The sequence below is a fragment of the Hyperolius riggenbachi genome, chromosome 6, assembly GCF_040937935.1.
Source record: "Hyperolius riggenbachi isolate aHypRig1 chromosome 6, aHypRig1.pri, whole genome shotgun sequence".
NCBI classification, from domain to species: Eukaryota; Metazoa; Chordata; class Amphibia; order Anura; family Hyperoliidae; genus Hyperolius; species Hyperolius riggenbachi.
In genome coordinates, this window is record NC_090651.1 from 20,376,134 (window position 1) to 20,395,368 (window position 19,235).

The following is a 19,235-nucleotide window of genomic DNA, read 5'->3' on the forward strand; positions in this document are numbered from 1 at the left end:
AAAAGTATCCTATATGCTATTCCAGGTAATGTACTATGTGTGTGCCAAATTTCATTCCAATCCGTTCAGCCATTGTTGCGTGAAGTATCCGAACTTTTACATGTATTATATTAGTGAGATAATAACATGGGTGCCTATGGGGCTGGCGGCGGCACCCAACATTTCCTGTTTCAGGTTGTCATCCCCTGGCAGCACACGCCTCAGTTACTGCCGCGTACCTTGACAATCCGCTCGTGCATTCTGGCCTTCCTGTCATCCCCGTTGGCTTTGGCTTGCTGAGCTGCAGACTTGTAGCGATCCATCCTCTGCTGCAGAGCCTGCAATACGGTCACAGCGGTAGCTGTAAGGAATGGAGAGGACGGCATTAGTACTTCTGTTACTTCTCTTTTCACCTTTATCAACAAAATAACTTGAACAGGTTTACCCCAAACAATCATATTCTCCAAACAGAGGTGCTTTTGCTGGCTCATACTAGTTACGGTACTCCTGTTATAGCCTGAAGAAGCAGGCTTACACCGTGAAACGCATTGCAAGTATTTTTGTTGACAATTGACTGCTTCAAGTCTACTTGAAGAGCTAAGTCCACCACTCCCTCCCTTTTTAAACTGATTTAAGCTTTTTTTGTCTCTTTCAGCACCTCTGTTCATATCTTAATCATATTCTTCCATTCCTTCACCTTGTGCAGCAAGTGAGAAACGAAGAACGTGATTGGTTCTCCCATTCCCTCACCTTGTGCAGCATGTAAGAAAGGAAGAACGTGATTGGTTGCTGTGGGCAGCACAGTTTGTCTAACGCCTTCGACACACCTGATCAATGTTGCCATTCATGATCATAAATAGATTGTAGAGCAACAGTTTGGGGGAATGAGCACTGTACAGAAATGCTACTGTTACAGCTGAGCCATGTGTGGGTCTATGGCAGGGGTCTCAAACTCGCGGCCCGCGGGCCATTTGCGGCCCTCGATACAATATTTTGTGGCCCTCGCTGGCAAAAGCTTCCTTATAGTTCGCTTCAGTGCTCCCATGTAATCCGCCGCATCCCCGTCGCTAAACGAGGGCTGCAGAGCCCCCAAATCGCCCGGGGGGCAATCTGCTGGCATTTCCTGGAAGGGGCAGAGCTTTCAGCTTCAGCTCTGCCCCTCCTGACGTCAATCGCCGTACGGATTGCCGCCTCTCCCCGCCCCTCTCTGTGAAGGAAGAGTGAAGGGGCGGGCAGAGGCGGCAATGCGCCGCGATTGGGAAATTCCTTATGCGGCCCAGCCTCACCCTGACTTTGCCTCCTGCGGCCCCCAGGTAAATTGAGTTTGAGACCCCTGTTCTATGGAAAGGTAAGGAGTGAGGACAGGCTGTGAACAAGTAAGCGGCATCCTGCGCTACATAAAGAAAAGGACACAGTTTATTTATAGATCTGCTGTGGCCAATCGCTACATGCTGTTTCATGGCTCTACATTCTCGGCTGAGGGTTGTCTGGCATTCGTACGGGGCTCTACTCTTCATTGAATGAGGTCTCTGCATTCTACATAGGGTGGGACGTGGGTAGGAGGGAGGGGTCTGCTTCTAATTAGGCCAAGATCTGCTACAGGGAAGCAATAATATTTTAATTGAGGGGAGCTATTTGGCACTGATGGGTCTTTAATGTGAGCGCACATTTTGTATCCCATAAATCAATCTGACAACATCCCACGCCCACCGAACGCCCCGACACTCACCTTGGTTGCTCGCAGGACTCTGCTCCTGAGATTCGGCCTCTGTCTGTTCTGGAGGTTTTGCCTCTTGATCTAGAAGAAAAGTCCATCTTTGAATGTATAAGCTGTGGCAAGCAATCTATAGGTACGTTATTTGCTTTACTTATTACATACCATTCGGAGGGGAAGGAGGCATCTGACTGAGATCCACAGGTTGCCCATTCTCCAGAGCTTCCAGAACTGTGCTAAACCTCTGCAAGAAAGAAAAACAATTCTAATTCTAAACACGGAGACAGCGATTATGATTATCCATTCATCTACTGCTGGCATATCTTTCCACAGCATTTTACAAAATGTTAGTTTTCTTCTTAAAGAGACTCTGAAGCGAGAATAAATCTCGCTTCAGAGCTCATAGTTAGCAGGGGCATGTGTGCCCCTGCTAAACGAGGGTCCCTGAGCCCCCGAAATCCCCTCCGAGCAGCGGGGGATCTCTTCCGGATTGAGGCAGGGCTAACCGCCGCAGCCCTGCCCCACGCGCGTCTGTCATCGCGTATCTCCGCCTCTCCCCCGCCCCTCTCAGTCTTCCTTCACTGAGAGGGGCGGGGGAGAGGCGGCGATGCGCCGCTGATAGACGCGACTGGAGGCAGGGCTGCAGCCGTTAGCCCTGCCTCTAGGAGCAGCAAAAATCTACAACCAATTTGGTCGTTGATTTTGCGGGGGGGCGGGGGAGGTTGGTGTTGGGGGTGAAGGGACCCCCGTTTAGCAGCGGGATAGCGGCGTTTTAGCAGGGACACACGTGCCCCTGCTAACTATGAGCTCTGAAGCGAGAATTATTCTCGCTTCAGTGTCTCTTTAAATCTGTCCCTTGGCACCTCCAGAAACCCAACTTTAAGAAGAAAAGGGTTCGCCACCCTTTCTTCGATTGCCTACCATCTCTCTGGAAGGTCTTATTCAGTTTCCTGTCTAAACTCCTCCCCATGCCCTTGGACTGTTGTGGTACCTCAAGGCTCTGTTCCCAGTCCGCTTCTTTTTTCCATCTATAACTAGGGGCTCAGGCAATTATTAAACACATTTTTATTTCAGAACCTCTTCTAAGCAGATAGTACATCACCACTATTCACATTGAAACCAAAACCAGTGCATGACAATGGAGCCATTTCCATTAAATGCGTTCTTTCAAATGCGGTGTGATTCAGAAAAATATGGACCGCATACTGAAAATTTCTGCAACATGCATCCATTTCCCACGTAAGGAATGCTTGACGCATATTAAAATTTACATTAAAAAAAACGCAAAAAAACTCCTAATATGAGAAAATCACAAACACTGGTCCACATCACAGCCCAAAGGCCCCAGGTCTCTCTTACTCGCTGGGGCCCCCAAACCACCATGCGACACCTAGAGGGAAGTGTGGGGAAGACCTGGGGCCCCTGGGCTGTCATGTGGACCAGTGTTTGTGATTTTAAATTTCTTTTTTGCAGCTTCTACGATGCGGATGACAGGTGAGTGGTTAGGGAGGGGACCGTGTGGGAGATGTGCCTACACGGGGCGTCCCTGTAAACGATGCAATTCACGATTGCATCCAACCGAAGCCTCCCACCTTAATGCTAATTTATGTAATTCCTGCTAGGTATGGTACAGCAGGCAAAGGGTGTATGACAGTGCACCTGATTGGCTGACAAGCGTCTGCTGGCCAGATAGAGGCAGGATATTGAAGTTAGCAATTGTGTTTTTGTAATATGAGAAAATGTAAGCTTAGTGGAAATAGACCCTAAATAAACTTTCTAAAGGTTTATACATAAAATAAATCCATGAGATATGCCCCCCCCCCCCCCAAAAAAAAAAAACACATTTTTTAGGATAGATACAATTTTTTATCCCATCAATTTATTTTCACTGCCTGCTCACTTAAAGAAAAAAAACAAACATATGTAGTTAGTTTGTGGTGGTGCCAACCTTGCCAATCCTCATGTACTCTTTAGCCTTCTCCACGTCTCCATTCTGCTTCGCCCTCAGTGCCGCCATCTTGTATTCTCTTTGTCTGGTTACTAGCAAAGTCTTTGTCTCTGTAAATTAAACAGATTAGATTACCGTAAATTGTTAGCAACAGACAATCACTGATTCACATAATATAGCATTGCAGCCATCACAGGAGTCCTATGCTAACAAGAGAACTAGATACAGATCGGCAGACCATTTCTATCTCAATTTACAAAGAGATTCCAGCAGGTCATTTAAATACAGAGGCCTAGGATAAGGCTCAGTTCCCACTTGAGCCGATGCAAAATGAACACGCTCCTTCCCTTTTGCATCCGCTCTGCACGGTCTGGTCCGCAGCGAGCGTCACTCACGTGACCCGCCGCCGATTGGTCCCTTTGTACTGGAGGCCGGCAGATGCATGTGGCTCTCCATAGGCTGCATTAGACCAATTCTCCCTAGCAACAGGGAGACTTTTCATTAGTCCACCATGAACCAATGAGAAGTCTCCTTGTTGCAGAGGATTCCCATTGGTCTTTTGAAGCCCAGTGGAGATTCCCATGCTTCTGCTGGCCAGCGGTCTGTGTACGGGGACCGAGTGGCGGGACACATAGCCTGGGGACAGATGCGCTACCCCCACAGGCTATATGGAGGAACACATCCGCCATCCTGCGGATCTATTGCAGAGTGACAAGTGTGAACAGCTCCAATTTATAAAATAGAAGCCGCTCGCTGTCAGTTAGAATGGACCAAAAAAATGTCCATTCGCAGCTCAAGTGGGAACAGAGCCTAACTTTCAGTGGGGGGGGGGGGGCAATATTTGAGAGCGCTTTCAAGGTGTCCATACATTACTCATTTTTTTGCAGTACGATTGACCAATCAATTCAATCCTTTTATGGGCTTGAGGGAGAATCGATTATGTTTCAATCTGCTTGATATATGATAAATGGCCAATTGCTGGTCCAATCACCCATTTACTCGATTGGACAGGATGGAAGATATCGGCTGATTATAAAGCAATCGGCTACAGTTTTCGATTGACACAGAATCGATTTATGGTTTCAGAGCATGGAGGCACAGCATCATTCAGATCGATAGTGAAGGGGAATTGCATAGGATCTCACTTGCAGTGTGTGGACCGCTAGTCCATTGACTTTTGATTAACTACACTGAAGTTGATTGCCCCATAAAGTCGATCGAGTAAAGTATGGCTACCTTAACATACAGTTCGATTCCCTGCAGAGTCGATTGATCTGCAGGGAATGTATTACCCCTAAGCATAACCCCCCCCCCCCCCCCCCCCCGAAATGTCGATTTTGACCAAAAATCTATTGAAAGTATTGACAGGATGGAAGTTCAAGTTCGATTGGGGGCGGCGACCACTAAAAGTATTCTTCAAACACTTTGATAAATCTGATGCTCTGGCTATGCAGACTGACCTGACTGCGCTTGTGTGTCGGCTGTCTGTTCGCTGGCGGTCGCTGCCACTTCTGCCGCCTCCGGTAGGGAAGGGGGTGTGGTGACTGGCTCTGTGGCTTCAGTGTGAGCAGAACTCTCCTCCTCTTGTTGAGGGGTGATGGTGGAGGCTTCAGATGGAGCGTTTTTTCCTGTAGCCACTGGTGGAGGTATCTCTTCCTCATTCACAGGATTGCCTTTTCTCGCAGCTTTTAGCATAGTTTCCAGTGTCTGCAGGATGGGCAGATGAGGAAAGCGAGAAATACTGATGTCATGTCATCTATTAAAGGGACTAACATGTTTTTTTTCAATTGAGATAGGAAATGTTTGGGAAGGGCTGCTAAGTACTGGTGTATACATTTCACTGCTTATCTAATTCCTTTCACATTTTTCTGAGGGCAGTCTGCTGAAATTCTGACGGCAGACTCAGCCATGAGGGGAGGGGGGGAAATCCCTCACAATATATCTGTTAACTGTGTGTGTGCAGAGAGCTCAGTCAGAGACAGGCAGAGCTTTCTCTCACAGACAGCAGAGGAAATGTACCTTATGTGCAACATAAACATTTGTAATACTGTAGTGTGTGAAACCTGATACCTGTTTTCAAATAATCTGCTTCAATATTACACTGTTCTCAGCATAACAGACTGCAGAGATTCATATCTCTGCAAATGAGACATTCCAAACGTAGCTAAAATCTACACACAATTAATTAAAGCTTTTGCCTCTGATATGTAACATGAATAGTAGGAAAATGTTAACACAGCTACTTAGACATTATTTGTATGTTGTTATTTTAGAACACTTGGGCACTGATAGTATTCCTTTAAACTATTATACCAACAAATGCATTCTATGTTCTTCCCAGTCTCCAAGACCATGCCCCCTCCTCCCACTATCTCTCAGTCCCAATACCCGACCACCCCAACGCCCCTGACACAGATCCTAAACTCAGAACATACCTTTAGTCCTCGCTCATATCTCCTGGCCTTGGTACTCTCGTTGGCTTCCTTGGCATGGGCGATCGCCGTTTGGTAATTGGCGACCCGCTCTTCTAGTGTTTGGAGCAATTCTGCCGCACCTGGCTGAGGAAGATACAAAACTGTGCTTGAGATTTCAATTTACACATTGCATAGATTACACAGCACTGAGCAGTTCCCATGACTCAATGGACTTTAACTAGACTCACAACACAAATACCGCACTTTACTGAGCCTGACAACATAAAGCCAATTAACTCATGGTCATATTTTGGAGGGATGTGAGGAAATTGGAGTGCCTGGAGGAAACCCGAACAAACACACAAAAACATACACACTCCATATCCATACAGTGTCTTTGAGGAGGTATTGTACCCAGGTTCTCAAAGCTGCAAGGCCAGAATGCTAAGCAGAACAACAAAATAAACCGAAGTACAACACAGGTGGCGACATATTTAGTTCTGCCAGGTGATCTCTGCTGAATGTTCGCTATTGAGAGTTCTATACACAGAGGAAGATACTGCTTGCTTGGCAGTTGGAAAAAGCCATCACTTTCCCACAATGTAACGAAGGTCACAGAGCACAAACTGTCGGGACCTTGGTCATGACATCACACTGTGGGAGGGGTTTCACCATAATATCAGCCATACGGATGATCCATTCGAGAAAAGGAAAAGATTTCTCATGGGAAAGGGGGTATCAGCTACTGATTGGGATAAAGTTCAATCCACGGTTATAGTTCCTCTTTAATGTGGGTTCTGTGTACATGTACTAATATATATATATCATGCAACAATTTTCTTGTTCTGAAAGTGAACCTGAAGTGAAAATAAACTTAGATAACTAATTCTATGTATATGTTACGGCCAGAACTCAAAGTCTGGCCACTTCGGGTTCTGGCCGGTCAGAATGTTAAGTGGCCGCAGTGTTCTCCCCAGAATTTTTTTCCAGCCGGGTGGCATGAAATAGTAGCCGGGTGGCATGAAAAAGCAGCCGGGTGGGACGAGATGAAAATGCAGGGCAACTCTGCTTACAGCATATTAGGAGGTGAGGAGGTGAGCCGATGACAGCCGGGTGGTCACCAAATCTAGCCGGGTGGAGCACCCGGCTAAAAGAGCCTGGGGAGAACACTGGGCCGTGTTACAGCGGCCAATGTCAGGAATGAGTTTGATGCCGGCTCCACTCCCGAGTAGGCCCATAGAGTCCTGCAGCTCTGGCTCCTCCCCCTCTCACCGCTGCCCGCTACCCAGTACCCACCCTGTATCTTCCCTGCTATCATTTGTCATGGCAGGGAATTACTGCAAGGAGCAGGTATTCGTGCCACCAGAGCGGGTGTTTACGGAAGCAATGCCTGCAGCATTCCCACCAACGGGGAGATAGAGGGTGGCTAGGGGACAGCGGCTGCCAGAAGTTATAGGGGAGGAGCAGAGCTGGATTGCCGCTGTCACAATAGCATAATAAGGGCTGACTAGTGAGAGGAGGGGGCGGGGAGGAGCCGGAGCTGCAGGACTCTATAGGCCTATTTGTGAGAGGAGGGAGGCAGGGGGTGGAGCCGGCATCAAATTCCTTTCTGACATTGACCGCTGTAACACGGCCACTTCGCATTCTGACCGGGCAGAACCCGAAGTGGCCAGACTTTGGGTTCTGCCCGTAAAATATACAATAGTACAGATGATAAATAGAACATTAATAACATGGAAAGAAGTCATTTTTATTTTCAGTCCAATGGCTTAATTTTTAAGATTGCATTAGATAGCCACAGTTGTTTGTTCTTGCATTTACTGACAGTGGAGTTCTACATTCTTTTTTCAAAAAGAAAAAGTAGGAAAACCTGTCAAATGAAGATTCTGAGACCAGAACATTTTTCTGAGTCACACCTTTGACAGGTGAGCAGTTCAGAAAGGATAACAGCCAAACAATCAGCCCCCTGCACACTGCAAATCCGATTTCCCTGGATGCTAGCAAAAGAAAAATGCAGAAAAAAACGCAGCATGCAGTACCGATTAAAAATCGGAAATCGGAATCGCATTTGAAAATCAATTAAAAATGGGAATCGCATGTAGTGTGCAAGAGGCCTCACTGCCAGAGAAGAAACTATATTTTAATAGGTAATTAAAGGACAACTGAAGTAAGAGGGACATGGAAGCTGCCATATTTATTTCCTTTTAAGCAATACCAGTTGCCTGGCTAACCTGCTGATCCTCTGCCTCTAATACTTTTAGCCATAGACCCTGACCAAGCATGCAGCAGATCAGGCGTTTGACGTTATTGTCAAATGCTTGTTTCAGGTGTTATTCAGACATTACTGCAGCCAAATAGACCAGCAGATCTGCCAGGCAACTGGTATTGTTTAACTGGAAACAAATATGGCAGCCTCCATATCCCTCTCACTTCAGTTGTCCTTTAACCTTTTGCTGACCACTGCCTAACGCCGATTGGCGTAAGGTCCTCGGGGCCTGTGTTGTAGGAGATTGAGTGCGCTGATGCACGCGCATCTCCGTCAGGCTTCCAGCGGCGATCGCCACTAGGAGACCGTTAGACGGCGAAACCGCCGTCTAATTACCCCGTACAGCGATCTAAGGCAGCGCTGTACTGGGGACAGCCGTCTGACATAGCTGTCACCTCTGTAGCTGCGGAAGTGATCCGCTGTGATCGGCTGAAGCCTATGACAGCCGATCACGCTGATTGGCTGGCGGGAGGGAGGGGGGAGTAAAAAAAAAAATAATTAGTAAAATGTGGGACATCTGGTTTTCTTTAAAGCTACATACCCACACTGGTTCAAACTCAGCCATGTGGACGATGATGACCGCCATGGCCGAGAATCAGGCAGTCAGACCAGCGTGTGTACAGCGGCCACACAACGATCGCCAAACATCAGGCGTGTCAGCTCTTCAGTGATGCCAGACACCCGAGCATGGCGCGACTGTTCTCGCTGCTCCTCGGTAGCCACCTGCGCTGGTCATTCCCCTGTGAGGCGGATGACGCGGCTTTACAGCTTCGTCATTGCTGTCACCTGGCAGGGATTGGTACATTTCTCCTGCGCGTGTCGCCACCTGTTAGTACACAGATCGGTGAATGAAAACAGTTCCCATTCACCCATCTAAGTGCCTGTGATCAATGACCACCAGCATAAATTAGATGCCGTGGTCATTGAACAAACTAAAGTAACACATAGAAGCATTACTTCCTGTTTGCAAACCAACAGTGTACACAGGAAGATAAAGTGTGGGGACATCTTGTGGCCAAAGATTAAATTACACCTACATACATTTAAAAAAAAACAAACAAAAAAAAAACCACACACATATACCACTAAATTGATCTCCTTACCGTCCTCAATTTCCCATAGTTAACCAAATAAAACATTTGCACATTAACCACTTAAGTACCAGTGGTCTCTGCCCCCTTAAGGACCAGAGGCCGCTGTACAAGAAACGGCGGAATAACGGCGAATACTGACAAATCGCTGTCCACCTCAGCCACCCACTCTGCTGTCTATATGAAGGCAGAGTGATGTGAGGTGGTCAGGAGCTGCTTTCATTGGCTCCTGACCTTGCCTATCAATGTAAGCCAATAGGACCTGCTTATGTTGATAGACAGGGTCAGGAGCCAATAAAATCGGCTCCTGACCCACTCACAGGGCTCTGCCGTTATAGAGACAGGCAGAGCAAGTGAGCTGCGGAGGGGAGACAGTGGCAAGATCATCGGGAGCGGTGATAACGCGCGGTGTCGGTGTATTGAAGTCTACGCCCGGGCAGCCAGGTAGCCATCAAAACAGGGCATAGATTTCAATTAGTGTGGTCCTTGCCTAGTTAAAAAAAAAATAGACAAAAAAAAAAAAACAAAAGAAAAAAAGTAGTAATAGTTACCTTACGTACTGAACTTTTTTTTTAACATCTATGTCATGGGGGTATATTACTATTATTTTTTTCAAGTAAGGGCTTGTAATTAGTGACAGAGACAAAGCTGAAAAAATACTAATACCTTTATTTCTAAATATTCGCAATACATTGTACTAGGGACATAACTTAAACATTGTAATAACTGGTACAAATGGGCAAATAAAATGTGTGGCTTTTATCCCAAGTAGTACGTATTATTTTAAAACTATAATGGCCAAAAAGTGAGATGTAATTAATATTTTTCCATTTTTTCTTATTATTCCCATTAAAATGCATTTAGAATAAAATAAATCTTAGCAAAATGTACCACCCAAAGAAAGCCTAATTGGTGGCGAAAAAAACAAGATATAGATAATTTTGTTGTGATAAGAGGTGATAAAGTTATTGGTGAATGAAAGGGAGGAGTGCTGTAAGGTGAAAATTGCTCTGGTTCATAAGGGGAAAAAACCCTCAGTGGTGAACTAGTTAGCATGCAGAAGCAGCCGGCAGACATAGAAGGTACCTGGAGGAGCATTCTGTAGATGAACAGGTCACACCACTAGCTGCGCAGTATCTCTTCACACCTAGGGACGGTTAATATGTTGGGGGTCTTCTGATAAACCTATATGACAGCCTGCAATGCCTCTGTGAACGTGTTCCAGCAGCACAGTCCTGTGTCGCTGTCCTCACTGGGTCAGTGAGGGAGACTGCAGTGCCTCTGTGAACGTGTTCCAGCAGTCCTGTGTCGCTGTCCTCACTGTGTCAGTGAGGGGGAGTCTTGGACAGCGTGACTATTGGAAACACAAACAGAGGGACGCGGGAGAGCCGAGCGGAGGAGCACAGAACACTGGGTGCTTTGTGCCCGGCGGCAGGGAGTTGCCCCAACAGCCGCGGCCCGTTGGAAGGGGAACCGTTACTTTTACTGGATTTATGTTTAAACTGAACATTACTATAAATGGAAAATCTAAAAATAAATACTGAGGAATCGTAAAAAAAAAAAAAAAAAATATAAAGATTTAAAGTGAACCAGAGGTGAAAATAAACTGATTAGATAAACAGTTATGGTATACTTTTTCTCTACTCCTAAAAATGACTAAGTATCAAAATAAATATACATATTTAAAAATTTACAAATAGGTTGAAAGTTTTACTGTCTCTAATGAGTGGCAGCCCATTAAAGTGAAGCTGAGGTGAAAATAAACTGAGGAGATTAGAAATTGCACCTACCTTCCTACTCCTAAAAATACTTTATTTTCCACATTTTATTTTATGTTTAAAAACTTAAAAAGTAGATTTAATGTTTTGTTGCCCCAGTCAGTTGAGGCTTCCCTCTAGTTAGGACTTAGCACCTTTTTCCCTTCAGATACACTTTAACCCCCCTGGCAGTACGCAGTTTATGAGCCTGCGTCCGCGGGAGGGATTTTTAGAATAAAAGTCTTTTAAACTTCGTAGCTAGCACTAGGCTAGCTACCTGTATCCCCCAGTACCTATCTGCTCCCCCCGATGGCCGCCGGCAACACTCACCCATCCACCATCCCGCTAAAGCCGCAGCTTCCCAATTAGCTTCAGTCGTCGCTATGGCGACGATCTGACAGGACATCGACGTCATGACATCATGATAGTCTAGAACCGGCTCGCCTATCCTATACTAACCCTGTACATGCCAAGCCCAATTCTGGGGACGGCCCAGTCGTGCTTGGCAAAATAAATTATTTTGAAGAATCTGAATAGACGGTCTGTTACCTGAGAGGGGCTCTTGCTGGCGAGAGCTGAAGAGGTAGCTTGTTTTGCAGGTTGTGTTTCCTCCACCTCCTGTGGTTCAGTCACTTCGACATCTAGAACATCGGTAGAAGACTCGTCCTCCACCGCACCCACCACTTCCTGCAGCTCCGCCTGTAACACCGACCACAGGACGCTCGTATAGGTAGAGAACTACAGACACACGTGTAACCTGTTCACTGCCAGACCAAATACAATGCCCTACTCACCAGCAAGTCATCATCTTCCTCCAGATCGCCATCGTCCACGTCTTCCTCGGCATCCAGGTCTCTCATACACTCCTCAGCCATCTTCTCTATATGTTCCATAGGCACAGGAGCTATCGAGAGATATTCATACAACAATATAGGATTCAGCTCAGGCTTAGAGGGAATATTCACAGCCAATTGATTATTGCAATTTAATTCTTGATCAACTGGACTGAGTCACCAAGTGAGCAAACGTGGAGAAATAAAAATAGGGAAGACCGAGAGCCCGATATGGTGTAGTATGTTGAAGACAAATGGTATTGTGATTAGTGAGAAAAGATATACTCACTAACGTGGGTTACCCCATATAGGCAACCACTGTATAAGCAGGTGAGGAGATTAGACGTGTCCTCACTCAGGGTTAAGAAGTCGCTCTCTGTAGACAGGAAACAAGAGCGTAGTACTCCCCTCCACCAGAAGTGGACACAGAATTTTAGTATGTAGAACAGAGGCACCAGCAGGATAAAATTAGATAACATTTTTAAAAATTGCTCGGAGGAAGTGGTGGGCTTGCCTCCAGAAAGCAGACACGAAAGACTGGCTGAATAGTAATACACAGATTTATTATACGATACCCCGAAAAATGCCAATATATGCTTATTCATAACATCTCTTGTATTATATTTTTAAATATCTATTTCTGCAGTATTGTTATAGCCTCTTTTATTGTTTCCCATTTTACAGTTGTCCTCACTTTTTTGCCTGATGAAGCGGGCTTGGCCTTTGGGGTATCGTATAATAAATCTGTGTATTACTATTGAGACAGTATTTCGTGTCTGCTTTCTGGAGGCAAGCCCACCACTTCCTCCGAGCAATTTTTAAAAATGTTATCTAATTTTATCCTGCTGGTGCCTCTGTTCTACATACTAAAAAGTGAGCAAACGTGTGTATGACGGGTCCTTCACCCGATCCTGTGTTATCCAATAATTTCTGGCGTCAGAGTGTGGAGATCGACCGTTCACACTTGTGCAAGGCATCGAGTCATATTTACCAGAAACTTAAAGGATACCTGTAATCACCCAAGGAAGAAAAGGTAAGATACTTAAAGGAGTTATCCGGGCTATATAAAGAAAATGAACGCTACTTACCGGGGGCTTCCTCCAGCCCCAAGCTCCCAGGACCTCCCTCGCCGCACCTCTGCCCGCAGCCATTCGCAGGAGCTCCGTCCCGGCGATGACGTCAGAGCGACCTCCATGTCGCTCTGTACTGCGCCTGCGCGAGCGGCGCTGTCAATCACCGCCACGTGGGCCGGAGCGGACTGCTGCGCAGCAGTCCGCTCCGGCCCACGTGGCGGTGATTGACATCGCCGCTTGCGCAGGCGCAGTACAGAGCGGCATGGAGGTCGCTCTGACGTCATCGCCGGGGACCGGGACGGAGCTCCAGCGAACGGCTGCGGGCAGAGGTGCAGCGAGGGAGGTCTTGGGAGCTTGGGGCTGGAGGAAGCCCCTGGTAAGTAGCGTTAATTTCCTTTATATAGCCCGGATAACTCCTTTAAGAAGAGGGAAGGCTCTGGATCCTATAAAGCCCTCCTGTTCCTGTCTCGGTCTTCTTGTTCCACTGCCAGCTTCCTGTTCAAATCTCCCGCCAGCTGCGTCTTCTGGTTTGACTTTAAAGAGACTCTGTAACTTTTCTAAAGTGCCCCTGGGGGTATTTACCTTGGGAGGGGGAAGCCTCTGGATCCTAACAAGGCTTCCCCGGTCCTCCTCCTTCCCACGGTGGTCTCGCTGAGCCCCTAGTAAGCCACAGCCGACAATTTGTCAGCCTGTGGCGCAGGTGCAGCAGCGCCTGCAATACTTACCTTCCCCGGCTCCAGCACAGGTGCAGTAGCCACTCTCGGCTCAGGATCAGGCTGAAACAACCAATCCCAGTTGGACCACACTGGGATTGGCTATTTCCGCCTGATTCCGAGCCGAGAACCGCTACCGTGCCTGTGCTGGAGCCGGGAAGGTAAATATTTACATGGCCATTGTTCAATGGAGCCCAGCGAGACCACCGAGGGACGGAGCAGGACAGGGGAAGCCTCGATAGGATCCAGAGGCTTCCCCCTCCCAAGGTAACTGGTGCACGAGCAAGTCAGCGCTCACGTGGGCACAGTACAGAGCCGCTCGCCTTCAGATGTACTTAGAGACCAGAGTACTTCTTGGACATTAAAGTTGTACACTGGAATGGCGGTGGATGAGGCAGGGAGGACTGTGAAGGCTCTAAGTCACAGGTGTCAAACTCAAGACCCGTAGGTCGAATGCGGCCCTCCTAGCCATTTTATGTGGGTAAAAGAACAACAGTACACTGCCTTCCCATCCAGAGTCTCTGGGTGAAATATTGTCAGTTTATGCCTTGGTGCAGGAAAACACACAGGACCCCCCTTTCTGAAATCAATATTGGGCCTCCTCCCTGGACTCAAATCCCTCCATGTGGCTGAGAAACACTCCTTCTCCTTCCCCTTCTCCCATTACTCTCTCCCACAGAGTAGCTGAGCAGTGTAATATTTACCTGCGCCAGTGGTACGTTGTGTCTCTTCTCTTCCTCCCAGCAAATAAATGGTCTATGTTTCTACACTTCCAGCTCCTGATCACATGACTTGCATTCAGAGCCACAGGCATGCAGCATAGTGGGTGTGGCCGTCAGGAAGGAGAGACACAAAGCAGCACTGCAGCAGGTAAATGTTAAAGGACCACTATAGCGAAAAAAAGTAGGCAGTTAAAAATCTGACAGAAAAGACAGGTTTTGGGCCAGTCCATCTCCTCATGGGGGATTCTCAGGGTTTTCTTCGTTTTCAACAGCATTTCCTGAACAGCAGTTTCACTGCCAAAATAGTAAGATACCAGCCAGCCTCCCTATTCACATGAACACTATTTTGTCAGACTTTGCAACTGCTGTTCAGGAAATGCTGTTGAAAACAAAGAAAACCCTGAGAATCCCCCATGAGGAGATGGACTGGCCCAAAACCTGTCGGTTCTGTCAGATTTCAACTGTCTACTCTTTTTGTGATAGTGGTCCTTTTAACTGCTCCACTGCGTTACTCTACAGAAGGGGGAGGAGTGGGGTTCCAGGCCCCCACGATCACTAGAATTACGTCACTTTGAGACTGTACAATGAGTGCTAAATCTTTATAAATAGTTTGGCCCGGGATGAAAAGTGGCCATACAGCTGTTGGTTTACGTGCAAAAAGCATGCCAGATTGGTGATTCGACCAATTTTGATTTGATATTGGTGAACTGTATCAATCGGACATGCTGGAAAATTTCGGGCTAATTTGGTCGATTAGGGGCGCTGCGGTGACCATGCGATATTGCGACATCCGACAAATGCAATAGGAACCCCTGCCACTGTCGCGTCCCACGTGACTGCCGGCATATAGCATGTGTGTGACCGTCACAAGCTATAACGCCAGCAGCCACATGGGGCGCCAATGCAAGTACAACGGTCATTTGGAGGCAGCAGGGAAGGCGGCATCACAAATTAGATTCCTGAAAGCGTTCATGCTGGAATCAATCGTGAATGGCCTGTGGTGTAATGGCAGCCAACAGATCTCTCTCAGATCAGATTTAATTAGCGAGAGCTCTGTCTCTTGGTCTTTAGGCTAAGTTTTAGGTTTTGGCCCTCAGGCCTTGTTTCCATCTGTGCGCTTCTGTCCGCTTCTCAGCAACATGCATCAATCTGTAAAGGTGGCCACCTACTGCCCAATTTCTAGCAAAAAATCATTAGAGCGATCAGAAATTCTGATTGGATTGGTTGTAAATAACCTCCATTGATTTTCTAGTTGGTTGTGAAAGACAGGAAGCAAAGATTGGTTCGTAGATGGTGCAGTGAACGATTTTTCTTCCGATTTGAATTATCTGATCACTCGAACAATTTTTCACTATGAATTGGATCGTTAGTCGCCACCTTAACATTTATGTGCTGATAAAAAGCGTACAGAGGCGCACTAAGTAGAAATGAGGCCTTAACATGATTGAGTTAGACACCCCTGTTCTCAGAGATCCTGGGCCTTCCCTCTTAGGTAAGCATGTTACTTTTTCTTCCCTGGGTTTCAGATCAAGAAACATTCTAGTTTGTACAGGTATCCGCTGACCTCCTGACCTCACCTGGTGGGAAAAAAGTGCTTAGAATTTTTAGAATACTGATGTCTTTCCCAGTACAGTCTGGCAGTGAGGTGTCCCTTTCAGTGGAAGGAATCGCTCATGCCCATCGTCTTTCCATCAGGCATGAGCGCTCCCATCTGTTGAGCATGCGGTAGAACTCGCACATGCCCGCCCACTGACTGTTTGCTGGGGCACACCCACTGACTGTACACTCACTGCAGCATTTCCTGCAACAGATTTGACTGCAAATAGTAAAACAGAGAAGAACAGGGAGTGAGAAGGACCCTGAAGGCAACAAGCAGTGATAAAAAGTTTAACAAGAAGTTATTTATCCCTCAAATTATTTATTTCAATACTTCAATTCGGTGTACTTTAAATTTGCATGCAAGCTGAAATCATGAGCATCTCGCTGACCAGCTCCACAAGGGATGCAGTTAACCCGGCCTGGATCAATTAAAGGACAACTGTGAGAGTGAGAAGAATATGGAGGCTGCCATATTTTTCTTTTAAACGATACCAGTTGCCTGGCAGCCCTGCTGGTCTTTGTGGCTGCAGTAGTGTCTGAATAAAGGGGCCCATACACCTAACGATTTTCCCGCCGATATACGGCCGATTCGATCACAGTGATCGAATTGGCTGTGAAATCGCCGCGCACACCGCTGACAGAACGATCGATTTCCGTCCGAAATCGATCGTTCCCGTCGATCCGTCCGTGCAGAAGATTTTTCTCGATCGCCATCGGGAGTGCGTCGATAGCGGCGTTCGAATGCCCGACGACCGACGCAATACAGCAAGTATACATTACCTGTTCCGGCCGGCGCGAGTCCTCTCTGTCTTCTTTCCGCGCTGGGTTCCGGACCGGCTGCAGCTACACAAGAACTTCCTGTCCTGGCAGGAAGTTTAAACAGTAGAGCGCCCTCTACTGTTTAAACTTCCCCTGGATAGGAAGTTCAGTAGCTGCAGGAACGGTCCGGAGCCCGGAGCAGAGAAGAAGACAGAGGTGACAGCGGGGACTTGCGCCGGCCGGAACAGGTAATGTATGCAAGGGGGGGAGGCGTACGGGCAGCAGTGGCAGCTCCACAGATCGAGACCGGTCTCAGGCTGAAATCGATTCACAATCTGTTTGCAGTAAAGGTGGCCATACGATCCCTCTCTGATCAGATTCGATCAGAAAGGGATCTATCTGTTGGTCAAATCTGATGGCAAATCGATCAGTGTATGGCCACCTTAAGACCAGAAACAAGCATGCAGCTGATCTTGTCGGATCTGAGGATGTCAGAAACAACTGATCTGCTGCATGCTTGTTCAGGGTCTATGGCTAATAGTATTAGAGGCTGAGGATCAGCAGGACTTCCAGGTAATGTACATTGTTAAAAATTAAATGCATATGGCAGCCTGCACATCCCTCTTGCTTCAGTCGTCCTTTAACAGTTGCCTGCCATTAAGTGGTTAGGTTTGTGTATACAGAAAGTATAAAATATTTTAAAAACAGTTTGCGTCACAAAGGCGCTATACTTTTCCTGACACTCATTCAGCTGCTCGTTGTACTTTGCCTGAGGAAGCGGGTGACAGAGCCCTGAAACGCGTTGCAGATGTTAATGGAGAAAGAAATAAATGTTGAAAACGTTTTAAAGACACATTATTGTGTCATCTATGGGGGAGGGGATGAGTGTTTCTGCCCTTTTTTCTTCCTATCTACAGAGAGCGACTTCTTAGCCTGAGTGAGGACAGGGTAATCTCCCCATCTGCGCATATAGCGGTTGCCTGTGGCAGCAACCCATGTTTGTGAGTCAAATTTCTACTATTCATTGCTAATAATACCAATTAACAGTATTACACTATTCAGGGCTCTCAAATCTTTCTTTTTGTGTTACATATTAAGTGGCTAGGAGTTGGCATCTTCACCTGGGTCACATCCTATCATAGTGAGAGTCGCGGCTGTGTGATTGAAGTTGCTTGTAGCATTTACAGCAATATTTTTTCACCTCCTTTTAATATACAGTGGAGGAAATAATTATTTGACCCCTCACTGATTTTGTAAGTTTGTCCAATGACAAAGAAATGAAAAGTCTCAGAACAGTAACATTTCAATGGTAGGTTTATTTTAACAGTGGCAGATAGCACATCAAAAGGAAAATCGGAAAAATAACCTTAAATAAAAGATAGCAACTGATTTGCATTTCATTGAGTGAAATAAGTTTTTGAACCCCTACCAACCATTAAGAGTTCTGGATCCCACAGAGTGGTTAGACACTTCTACTTAATTAGTCACCCTCATTAAGGACACCTGTCTTAACTAGTCACCTGTATAAAAGACACCTGTCCACAGAATAAATCAATCAAGCAGACTCCAAACTCTCCAACATGGGAAAGACCAAAGAGCTGTCCAAGGATGTCAGAGACAAAATTGTAGACCTGCACAAGGCTGGAATGGGCTACAAAACCATTAGCAAGAAGCTGGGAGAGAAGGTGACAACTGTTGGTGCGATTGTTCGAAAATGGAAGGAGCACAAAATGACCATCAATCGACCTCGCTCTGGGGCTCCACGCAAGATCTCACCTCGTGGGGTGTCAACGGTTCTGAGAAAGGTGAAAAAGCATCCTAGAACTACACGGGAGGAGTTAGTGAATGACCTCAAATTAGCAGGGACCACAGTCACCAAGAAAACCATTGGAAACACATTACACCGCAATGGATTAAAATCCTGCAGGGCTCGCAAGGTCTCCCTGCTCAAGAAGGCACATGTGCCGGCCCGTCTGAAGTTTGCCAATGAACACCTGAATGATTCTGTGAGTGACTGGGAGAAGGTGCTGTGGTCTGATGAGACCAAAATAGAGCTCTTTGGCATTAACTCAACTCGCTGTGTTTGGAGGAAGAAAAATGCTGCCTATGACCCCCAAAACACCGTCCCCACCATCAAGCATGGGGGTGGAAACATTTTGCTTTGGGGGTGTTTTTCTGCTAAGGGCACAGGACAACTTAATCGCATTAACGGGAAAATGGACGGAGCCATGTATCGTGAAATCCTGAACTACAACCTCCTTCCCTCTGCCAGGAAACTGAAAATGGGTCGTGGATGGGTGTTCCAGCATGACAATGACCCAAAACATACAGCAAAGGCAACAAAGGAGTGGCTCAAGAAGAAGCACA

At 46.7% G+C, this 19,235-nt stretch overlaps 1 protein-coding gene across 3 annotated transcripts in view; it reads right to left on the reverse strand.

Moving 5' to 3' along the window:
- Positions 1-19,235, reverse strand: part of CC2D1B (coiled-coil and C2 domain containing 1B) — an 81,639-nt gene that overhangs the window by 30,078 nt on the left and 32,326 nt on the right. For 2 of the 3 annotated variants that reach the window (XM_068238965.1, XM_068238964.1), the window contains 8 exons: positions 11,964-12,073; positions 11,719-11,868; positions 6,077-6,199; positions 5,102-5,348; positions 3,642-3,751; positions 1,859-1,937; positions 1,709-1,777; positions 219-340 (listed from right to left, as the gene is read on the reverse strand). In XM_068238965.1, coding sequence (XP_068095066.1) covers positions 219-340; positions 1,709-1,777; positions 1,859-1,937; positions 3,642-3,751; positions 5,102-5,348; positions 6,077-6,199; positions 11,719-11,868; positions 11,964-12,073 — 1,010 coding nt within the window. Of the gene's footprint in view, positions 1-218; positions 341-1,708; positions 1,778-1,858; positions 1,938-3,641; positions 3,752-5,101; positions 5,349-6,076; positions 6,200-10,498; positions 10,623-11,718; positions 11,869-11,963; positions 12,074-19,235 lie in introns of those variants that run through there. The other variant, XM_068238966.1, reaches the window with a different exon arrangement.